At 35.5% G+C, this 12,107-nt stretch overlaps 1 protein-coding gene across 1 annotated transcript in view; it reads right to left on the reverse strand.

Moving 5' to 3' along the window:
• The window catches only part of sdk1b (sidekick cell adhesion molecule 1b), a 310,131-nt gene that overhangs the window by 33,194 nt on the left and 264,830 nt on the right, over window positions 1-12,107 (reverse strand). The window contains exons 30-31 of the mRNA XM_048198429.1: window positions 1,720-1,914; window positions 658-859 (exon numbers count right to left, since the gene is read on the reverse strand). Of these exons, the coding sequence (XP_048054386.1) occupies window positions 658-859; window positions 1,720-1,914 (397 nt within the window). The remainder of the gene's footprint in view (window positions 1-657; window positions 860-1,719; window positions 1,915-12,107) is intronic.

Genomic DNA, 12,107 nt, shown 5'->3' on the forward strand with positions numbered 1-12,107 from the left:
AGACCCTACTATGAAGGTAGGAGCTAATTTAGTCCCCCCAAAAGGCATTTCTATATGGTGCATATTCAAACAAAAAAGTACCATAAAAACCTTATTATGGTACATATCTAAATATAAAAAACATGGTATAACCATGGTACATGTTTTAAAAAAAAAAAAGTGTTACCATGATACATGTCCAGAAAAACAATGTACAACATTGTACATGTTCACAAAAAGAAAATGGTTCTACCATGGTACGTCTAAAAAATTAAACCAAACATGGTATTGCCATGGTAAATGGGTAAATTTCGCCCTGAAAAACAGCACTACTGTGGTGTGTCAGAGAAAAGAAAAAAAAAAAACAAAAACAAACAAACAAACAAACAAACAAAAAATCCACCATGTTACTACCATGGTGAAAGTAAAAAACAAAAAACAGGGTGGTACATACCTGGGGAAAAAAACTACATCAAAAAATATTGTATTACCATGGTATAAGTCCACATAAAATCTGGTACTACCATAATACTGTCAAAACACCATCCTGTGTATTTTAATGTCTTCTGTCTGTCAGAGCTAAAGCACATTTTGCTATAAATAGTGACTGTTCTTGTACCAGCCGTTGCCCGCACAGGCAGTTATGACTAATCAGAGAGATATGTGCGTGTGTGTTACCTATCCACCTCCCAGGAGGTGTTATTATGACCGATGGAGGATGTGTGGGTCTTCCACTCGCCATCCGGCAGCTCTAATGTCTGCAGGGTGAAGTAGCGCACTGGGGAAGAGCCGTCTCCCCCTGCCGTCCAATGAAGTCGAAGCTTATGAGACTCCACCCCTTTCTGAGGCACCGTGAGTCGGCGAGGGGGCTGTGGACGCTCTGTGGGACATGTGTAATGAGTCACTGTTGGGCATATGCATGTGTCACAGACCCGGCTCGCGGCTAATTCTGAGCTCGGGTTTAAATGCAGTAAGCTCTGAAGGGCCACATGCTGTTTTGACAGTATCAGCTTTATGACTGACATTCTACTCGGATAGACTGACTCCTATGAAACATGAGCATTTCAGTGAATTACATGACTAGTTTTTAGCCATAGTTGCATCTGATTCATCACCGTTTATGTAAATGATTCTACAATAAAATAGCTTGTAATGTACATCAGTGGAATCTTTATAACAGTATAGCAGACTATTTAGATACTGTAAAAATGCATATAAATATCAGTTGTCACACTATATCTCCTAATCACACATCTTAATAAGATGATATTTAAAACTATTATGATTAAAGTTCTGTAGTTTTTATTGTAGGGGACAAAACATTATGTAAATAACAATTATGAATGAGAAATATGGAAATAAACATTCCTCAAATCCTCATGTATCATATTTGATACCTACATTTTAACCTAAAAATGATGTATGTAAGTTGCTTCAGTTAAATGTTCATCTTGAAATATTACCAACAATATAAAAGTTGTTCTAACATTTACCCATACTAAAAGGCTGTTTACTTACTCAAAAATTATACTGTAAACTATAAGTCGATATAGAAGGTTCTAGGGTAGTAGGTTGTGTACAACAAGTTTTTCAACAGTTTTGATTGATATTTTAGAGACCTCAGAAATTTGCATATCAAATATCTTGGACCAGCAATAAACCGGCTACAGGAACACCAGCTGTTGGACCAGGTTTCGACTTGTTAGATCATCCTTAAGATGATATGACTTTCAAATGTACCTCTTTTTTCTGTCGTTATGACGACGGCCTCCTCCGGGGGTCCCCAGCCCTGTTGAGTGCGCGCTGTGATTTGGAACACGTACGCCGACTCTGGGATCAGTCCCGTCACCGTGAACTGACGTGCGTTTGACCCCACCTCAACCGTGGTGAACTTGTTGGGGTCGTTGATATCCAGACGGTAAGAAATCTGATAACCTGCAGTGAGAAAGACAAAACTGGGTAAAAACTGCTGGAGTACATAATATTATATAATCTTGATATATAATATGATAATATTAGTATAGATCTTAGAGGCCGCATTTAATACAAACGGAAAAGAGGCTGTGTAGTGCTGCGGCCTAAACCTCAAATAAACAGATTCACATGTGCATATTCAAATGTGACATCTTTTTATATTATTATTCTATTATGATAACTTAAAGGTGCTAAAGAGGATGTTTTGTTTTATACATTTTTGCAATATTACTTGAAACTGTCTTTACTAACTGATAAAAGACTATTTATTAGGTGCACTGAAAGGAATAATATTAATATACATCATCTGTGCACGAGGTAGGGCCTTAAAAACATCAGCCAATCGTTTACGCGATCATCGCATAAATGATTGGCCCTCTGGCTTGTCAATCACTGCCGTGACGTTCCTTGTGCGAGACGTGCGCGGCTCCGCTCTCCAGTAACTTTCCACACTCCACAGGCGCCGCATGCAATGTTTTTGTCAGGAGACAGGAGTAACAACTGCAGATTATGAGTTACCTGCGGTGAGTCTGACATAATGAATCCACTAACACGACACAGCGAATGCCGGTGGTAAACACTTGTGTTCCAATACTCGTGCACGAGTTTTGGGAGGCGTTCCTTTGAAATGAGCTGTGAAGGAGGGGGGTTGTTCTTACGCATGCGCTCATTTCAAAAACTCACTAACAGTCTTTGGTTTCTCAGTCGACGAAAAGATCCTCTTTAGCACCTTTAATAAGAGTAACAATATTTATAATTAATATAATAATACAAATGATTATCTTCATTATTAATATATTAATTAAAAATGGTTGATATTAGTAAATTATCATTTATTTATAATAATTATTACTAATTATACAAATCCCTATTAGTAATGATAATTAATAATAAATAATATATTAACAATTTATTAACATGTAACAATATTTACAATTGATATATTGTTATTCATTATGAATATTATTAATAGCAGTACATATCATTCAATGTATATATTAATACTTATAATACTTATTATTATTATTATTATTATCATCTATACATTAAATAATATAAATAAAATGAAAATAAAAATAAATAAAATATTGTTAACATTAGTAAAATATAATTTATAATAATAACTTATTATTAATTAAACATATTAATATTAGTAAATTAGCCTATAAATAATATTAATCTATTAACAATTCATTAATATATTCATAATATTTACAATTAATATATTATTATCAATTATAAATATTAATTAATACCAATAAATATAATTAATTATATAACAACAACAATAATAATAATAACAACAACAACAACAACAACAATTTATTAATTATTAATTAGGGTCCAATTCTCCCTATTAACTAGTTGCTTATTAGCATGCATATTACTAGGATATTGGATGTTTATTAGTATTAATAAAGCACAAATTAATGCCTTATTCTGCATGACCATATTCTACACCCCTACCCAATACCTAAACTTAACAACTACCTTACTAACTATTAATAAGCAATAATTAGGAGTTTATAGAGGCAAAATTCATAGTTAATAGTTAGTTAATAGTGAGAACTGGACCCTAATCTAAAGTGTGACCCAATTAATATTTTATCATTATCATTATTATTCAAATATGCAGATGTTCAAATTACAATAAGGGGAAGATTTTTAATTATGGCTTTTTAAATTTTCAGTGTTCCTCACATAAAGCTATCGTATGGCTTCAGAAGACTTTGAAGATACAACAAATTAAATTGACTACTTCTATGGTGCTTTATGGTGTTGTTTGTTTATTTTTGAAGCTTGACAGCAAACATCCTCATACACTTTAAATGTATGAAAAAGAACAACATCAACATCCATGCATTGCCATTTCATACAAAGCATACAGCATATTTCAAAACAGCTTATAACAATTCATCCTGTGTGTATCATTACAACGGTCTAAACATATGAGGCGTCACATTTCAGCTAAATACGTAAGGTCATTATACAAGTTTGCAACAGCAGCTTTCCTTCATAAGAGTTAATAATCCTCTTCAAACTGCAGACATGGCTCATTTCATTTTAACGCAGGATGCTAAGACCAAAGTGTCCCGTGAAAGATTTCCACAGTCTGAGCATGTTTTAACCTGGAAGCGTTTATTACAGTTGGAAAGGTGTTTTTGACATGAGGTGGTGGAAAGATTGAGAGAGTTAAGTTCCTTGTAAATGGGGGAATCTACAGAACGGCCGAGAGAGAGGTTTTTATCTCTGTCACATGGGACTTTTGGTGTTAGCGTGTTCCGTTTGGAGGATTAGCACAGCGCTACAGAGCTGAGGATGGTTTAATTCAATGTTTTTTCCCCTCTGCCTTGTCTTCTCAGATTCTTATTCGCCCTTTCTTTCCTTTTCTCTCTTCCCCTCTCCGAACGCACAGCTCGCTAAGATCCTCCTTTATTAAGAGGCCATCGCTAAACCCAACCCAAAAAGCCCAGAGGGGCCTATGCAAAATCCTCTGCTTTACTCGCTTGTTCCTGAGCTCTCTCTTTTGATGGTTTTTCTTCTCTTTTTTCCTTTTTTTTGTGCATTATGCTAGAGGCAGAAATCAACTTTTTTCTTCTTTTCTTCGCTTTTTGAGAGTAGCTTTTGCCCTGGCAATGGACAGAAGGCAAAAGGACAAAAAAAACGGCAACAATCAAGTGTTCAGGCTTTGTATTTTCCCTCATCTATCATGGTAGAGCTGTGACCCATGCCAGGTGGTTCGGTACTCATTTTTTAATGTCTGGGTTGCCGTGGTGAGTGCAGTAAGCCGTGTAATTGGTCAGATCGTTGCCCCCTCGGTCAGGCACATTTTATTTGTGCGCCCTGTTACCACAGCAATCACTGATCCCTAACCACAGGACACATTACAGCAGACACTCAACATGAGAGAAGGAAAGCAGGAAAGGAGAGACTATGACAATAAGAACCATGGTTCTACCACAAATACCACAGTTTCGGGACACATTCATGGTGGTAATACCAGTCATATTCTAGATAGTATCTTAATGCACCATTTAAATATCATGGTACATGAATGTTGTAATAAAAAGTATTGTGGTTCATACTATTGGGATGTTTTTTGTTTTTCATTAGGGCTGTCCTAGACTAAAGATTTTTCTAGTCGACTAGTAGTTTTTTGATGTCTTATCACATGTGTATTTTAAAAAGTCATATACTTTAAATCATAATAATAAGTCTTTAATTGCCTATATATAATACATATCCTAATCAGCGCTCAAGCGCATGCATAAAGCTTGCCACAGTGCACCGGCAAACGTAATGATTATGAATGTGTCGTGAAAAAACAGCAAGGAGACTGTCTAAATATTTTAATAATTTATTGATAATGTTTTCTGTGTTTTTTGGCAGCAGTAGTGGACACGCCTATATGTAAGTTTCATACAGATTACATAATCACAGAATATTTGAATTGGTTAACAATCGCTTGACATTTCGAGCTTTCTATAGAAATATTTCTCATGTCTGAGAGGCAAGTACAGTTTTGGTTTAGCTTTGTGACATGCTCAAGTTCACAGAGACTGAGATAGCACAAAGCGCATCCTGTTTGTTTTCTTGTTCTTGTGAGTTTACACAAATAAAAGTAGAACCCCAGTTTCGAATGATGTATTACTCTTATCTGTATGACCAAAAATTAGTATTTTAAGTTGTTTCCGCTGTTATCAGAAACAAATGCAAGTGATCGAGCTGCTACTTCGCCACAATGTTTGATTTAAAATAATAATAATAATGTTTATTTTAATATATATTAAAATGTAATGTATTTCTTCAATTGCAAATCAGAATTTTCAGCAGCAATTACTTACACTACTTACACTAGTCTTCAGTGTCACATGATCCTTCAGAAATTATTCTAATATTTGCAAAATGTGCAGTAGCAAGGTATTATTTTCTAGGTTTGCTACTATTTTTATTGTAAATGTATCTGTTGTCAAGCTAATTGTGATCCACATTGTTCGTGAAATGATAAATATGGTTTCAGGAAAAAAAAAATACAGTACTGTGCAATCATATAAATATGATTTCAGGAAAAAAAAAATACAGTACTGTGCAATCATATAAATATGATTTCAGGAAAAAAAAAAAAAAATACAGTACTGTCTTAGGCCACCATTAGATATTGTTTTAGCAATGTTATAATGACCATATATAATTATTTCTCAGTCTCTTTATTAGAATATAACCAGAAAATACAGTAAATTTGTATGCAGTATTAAAAAACTGTAAAAAAAAAAAAAAAAAAAAGTAAAGTGGCAAGTATTTAGTGACCTCCCCTTACACTTGAGCAATAGCAGGACCCTGGCTCTCTTAAACCTAAATGGAATGGAAAAGGACCGGAAGGCCAAGAAAACTTTCGAAATATAACGAGAAATTCAGATTTTCTTCTTTGAGAAAATGGAAGTCCAGGTGGTCACACTAAATACTGATTTTGCTTAAAGAAACCATTTTGTTCTGATTTTTTATTTTTTATACATTTTGTGTACATATTTCCTGTATTTTTTGTTTGTATCATAATAAAGACCAAAAAATAAATATGAATGGTCATTAAAACATTGCTAAAACTGGTGGTGGCCAAGACTTTTGCACAGTACTGTATATACAGTACAAGTTGTATATTTGCAATGACACTGCTCCTTAAATGTCTTTTATGTATTTATCTACTTTTTGTACCTTTTAGTACACTAAAAAAAATTAGCTTGACTGTATAAAGTAGCTTCCCTAAAACTGAGCAACCCAATCTACCCAAGTCTCTGAAAGAGACAGTGATAAGATGAAAGCAAGTATGTCACGCTGCCAATATCTCATTAATACACGTAGAGCTGCGTACACAGCTACTGCTTAAACTATATCTGTTTTTACAAAAGCAACAAAGAGATTAAAGGTACGCAATTTTTTCAAATGTTAAAATACTTTCTCCTAGCCCAGCTTAAAGGATTAGTTCATCATTTACTCATCCTCATATCACTCCAAACTTTTATGAGTTTCTTTCTGTGGAACGTGAAACATTTTTGAATAATGTACCACATGCTTTTTCATGCAATAACAATGTATAGGAAGCTTTAAACATGCAAAAAGGATTCAAAAGCACCATAAAAGCATCATAAAAAGCAGTCAATAAGACTCTGTACTGTATTACCAAATGTTCCACTGAAGTTTTATAGGTGTAAATAATGACAGAATATTAAGTGAACTAATCATTTAATATGGCTAGATGACTATAAGTAAGTTAGGCGTACATTGATTTCCCCAAATGTAATTGTTTGAACATCCAGAACAACTGTAGGACCTTTGAGCAAATCAGGCTGTGATGACTTCATCAAAACAGAGCAAGAGCAAAATTATGTTTTAATCACTCATTGTATATGCCATTTTCAGTAATTGTTGAATTGTTTATAATATTTGAGGTTATTTCGGGGATATATCAAATTTCGCGTAGTTCAATTGGCAGAGCATTACAATATATAACAATATGCAATCATGTGATCATGTGATCATGCGATCGTGGGTTCGATCCCAGGGAATGCATGTGCTCATAAAGTGGATATGCACTATAAATCACTAAGGGTAGGTTTAGGGGTGGAGTGGATGTAGACATTAATAAAAAAGTTATTGGAAATAGGACAAATGGTATAAAAAGTCCACACATTGCATTTAAATGAACACGCATTTTGATAGGTATGGACAGTCATCCATAATTTCATGACAACAGATGTAACATGACACTGTCATTATTTTTACGCCAGCTAGAGGGTGCATGACTTTAAAGCGTAAATATAGGTCGTAATAAGGTGCTTGAAAAATGACCTATAGGGTTGTTGTTGTTTTTTTTTTTTGGGAGGACAGTCTGCTTTGCCTGGCTTAAACTTCAACCTGCCTACGAGACTTTGCATGAATCCCAATTCTGATGGGGTGTTAGATGCGTTTCTGTGTTATAATAGTTCAATAAAGTCTTCAATATCTTGTGTTTTGTGCTTACATGTTAATGTCTTAAACTGCTGAGCTTGTTACCGTGCTAATAAATACTTCGCATATTTATCTGTTGCAAAGTTGATAGTTACAGCCAATCAATTGATTGGACTATTAATTTGATCTGCTGTAAAACAGTGATTCACAGTAACACTGGTTTAATCAATGGCATGAGTTTGATGTGGGATGTGGGTGTCTGTTTATCCAACTAATGGCAGATGGGGTGGTGTTTGGGAAACTAGTAATTATTTTTGCAACTCCGTTTAGAGTGGCACTGAAATTACAAACTTCAATCTTTAAGTCAAATCTTTTAATACAGGTGCTGGTCATATAATTAGAATATCATCAAAAAGTTGATTTGTTTCACTAATTCCATTCAGAAAGTGAAACTTGTATATTATATTCATTCATTACACACAGACTGATATATTTCAAATGTTTATTTCTTTTAATTTTGTTGATTATAACTGACAACTAAGGAAAATCCCAAATTCAGTATCTCATAAAATTAGAATATTACTTAAGATCAATACAAAGAAAGGATTTTTAGAAATCTTGGCCAACTGAAAAGTATGAACATGAAAAGTATGAGCATGTACAGCACTCAATACTTAGTTGGGGCTCCTTTTGCCTGAATTACTGCAGCAATGCGGCGTGGCATGGAGTCGATCAGTCTGTGGCACTGCTCAGGTGTTATGAGAGCCCAGGTTGCTCTGATAGTGGCCTTCAGCTCTTCTGCATTGTTGGGTCTGGCATATCGCATCTTCCTCTTCACAATACCCCATAGATTTTTTTTTATGGGGTTAAGGTCAGGTGAGTTTGCTGGCCAATTAAGAACAGGGAAACCATGGTCCTTAAACCAGGTACTGGTAGCTTTGGCACTGTATGCAGGTGCCAAGTCCTATTGGAAAATGAAATCTGCATCTCCATAAAGTTGGTCAGCAGCAGGAAGCATGAAGTGCTCTAAAACTTCCTGGTATACGGCTGCGTTGAACTTAGACCTCAGAAAACACAGTGGACCAACACAAGCAGATGACATGGCACCCCAAACCATCACTGACTCTGGAAACTTTACACTGGACCTCAAGTAACGTGGATTGTGTGCCTCTCCTCTCTTCCTCCAGACTCTGGGACCCTGATTTCCAAAGGAAATGCAACATTTACTTTCATCAGAGAACATAACTTTGGACTACTCAGCAGCAGTCCAGTCCTTTTTGTCTTTAGACGCTTCTGACGCTGTCTGTTGTTCAAGAGTGGCTTGACACAAGGAATGCGACAGCTGAAACCCATGTCTTGCATACGTCTGTGCGTAGTGGTTCTTGAAGCACTGACTCCAGCTGCAGTCCACTCTTTGTGAATTTCCCCTACATTTTTTAATGGGTTTTGTTTCACAATCCTCTCCAGGGTCCGGTTATCCCTATTGCTTGTACACTTTTTTCTACCACATCTTTTCCTTCCCTTCGCCTCTCTATTAATGTGCTTGGACACAGAGCTCTGTGAACAGCCAGCCTCTTTTGCAATGACCTTTTGTGTCTTGCCCTCCTTGTGCAAGGTGTCAATGGTCATCTTTTGGACATCTGTCAAGTCAGCAGTCTTCCCCATGATAGTGTAGCCTACAGAAATAGACTGAGAGACATTTAAAGGCCTTTGCAGGTGTTTTGAGCTAATTAGCTGATTAGAGTGTGGCACCAGGTGTCTTCAATATTGAACCTTTTCATAATATTCTAATTTTCTGAGATACTGAATTTGGGATTTTCCTTAGTTGTCAGTTATAATCATCAAAATTAAAATAAATAAACATTTGAAATATATCAGTCTGTGTGTAATGAATGAATATAATATACAAGTTTCACTTTTTGAATGGAATTAGTGAAATAAATCAACTTTTTGATGATATTCTAATTATATGACCAGCACCTGTATATAAATCAATGCAAATATGAGACAGAGAGAAATAAAAAAATATGAGAGAAATGAGAGAGACAGAGAGCCTGACAGAGATCAAGAGAAAGAGAGTGATGAATAAAAGAGAATGATAATGTGTGAGAGAGATACTGACAAAGAGAGAAAAAGAGATATTAAATGCCAGAGCAAAAAGAGGCACCAGAGAGACCTCATTCCACCAATCAATATTCGCTGACAAGCTCTCGCTTTCAATACATTATTACTAAAACTCATTTAGGAGCTATAATAAAAGTTACACTGCAATAAAACAACAACAACATTTGCAGATTATGATGCATTTTATGATGCGTTTAGCATACAATATACCAGGGGTGTAGCCAACGGACAGGCCTGAGGGGCATAGGCCCGCCCACTATGATGAACAGCCCCCCCAGTTATTGTACAACAGTATTGTTTCATGGATTTTAATATGATAACAAACAAAAAACAGCAGCGATGTTTAATCAAAATTCTCTAAAAAAATCCTTTTAAAAATTTGCATTGATGTGGGAGAGAACCCGTCCATCAGTCTGCAGGTTACGGCAAAACCATTTAATTCCGCGCGCAGGAGTCTCCAGCTCATTCTGTGACAGGTAAGCCGTTTTGTTTTGAAAATCAGATCTTTTTTGTGTTATTTTGTATGTGGATGTGTTGTAGCTATTCAGCATTTTTGTGTTTTTTAGATTGTTTAAGCGCAATAAGCAGTGAAAAAGAATTCAATTTAGTACGGAGATGCAGCTTTATGTGCGCGCACTTTGGGTGTGAGCACTAAATCTGTGGGACTGAGTAAAGTTATGGGCAATACACACAATCCCATGCTGTAATTCAAGCCCTGTAACACCATAAATATTCATTCAGAGCAAATGAAACGAGTCAGAGAAGGAAGGTGGGTTTGTGTGTCAACTCGCTGTCAGAGCTGGTATCGTCTATCTATTCTGCAGAAAATTAGTATTGGAAGTGTTTCAGATATTTCAGTATCGTTATGTATTAAAAAAAATATTTTTGACAACACTATGTAGACGAAATACTTCCAAGGCACTCACGTGGTACAATAAAAAGCCTTTAATGAACTGGGCTTAAATCATTAAAACAAAATAAAAGTAGATCTACCCGTCTCTGCAACACAGCCTTCTTCAGGACACACATCAATTGCTCAAACAGGTATTATTAAAGTGGTAATTACTGAATTCAAGACAGCTGGAAAATATGTAGGTGTGGCTAAGATTAGCCTTTTGGTACAGAGAGAGAGAGAGAGAGAAAAAATAAATAAATAAATAAATAAAATACAATTAAATAAATGAAATTTAAAAAAAATATATTAATTTAATAAATTATTCTTATTCTTCAAAAATCTGAGAAAAATGCTCATAGTATGATACCAGAGTTTTAAGGGTGATCTACTCCATTAAGAAAAAAAGATTTTATGCAGTGTACTGATGATGATTTGATCTAATGATCTGTATTTAATCAATTTATAGGTTTGCTATCTGAAATGCCTCCAAGGTCACTTAAATACATCGATGCCTCATTCACACCGTACAGTCAGAAGTGCAGTAATTGCGAGCGTAACTGACTGCTGTTGAGGAAAATCAACACAGAAGAATGAAAGACCCCTTGAAAGTAATGTGTGAAAGTCACATTATCTGCGTATCCTCACGTATGAAATATATTACAAAGATTTGAGAGGATAAAATGAGCGCTGGAAACCTGACAGCTCTGCTCTGATTGAAGATCTTTGGTTTATTTCGCTCAATCCTACAGGGAACGATTGATCCAATCAGCAGAGAGTTCTGTGTGCGAGTGTGTGTAGAAAAGAGACAGAAGGCAAGAGATCATCCGAGGTAAAGAGGCTTCACATTTCTATCACTATTAAGGGATTATATGATCCATCATGGGTGGTTAAGTGTCCATAATCCAGTCATCTATAGCTGTGCAGCAGTGCGGCCTATAATCTTGATAACGGCAAAACTGAGGCGGTTTAATCTCAATACACGGTTGAAATCCCAATACACGAAATTTCATAACACACACAGATATAAACTGGCTCCACTGCAATACAAAGCATGTCCTTGCAATAATACCATTTCAAATGGCTCAGGGCACAATGGGAACAAACAGACTTTCATTAAGGTCTTAAACAGCATTTTTACTGCAGACCAAATTACATTCTTGTAACCTTTACAAAGATATGAGAACTTATATAC

This window comes from Megalobrama amblycephala, linkage group LG7 (genome assembly GCF_018812025.1).
Source record: "Megalobrama amblycephala isolate DHTTF-2021 linkage group LG7, ASM1881202v1, whole genome shotgun sequence".
Taxonomy (NCBI): domain Eukaryota; kingdom Metazoa; phylum Chordata; class Actinopteri; order Cypriniformes; family Xenocyprididae; genus Megalobrama; species Megalobrama amblycephala.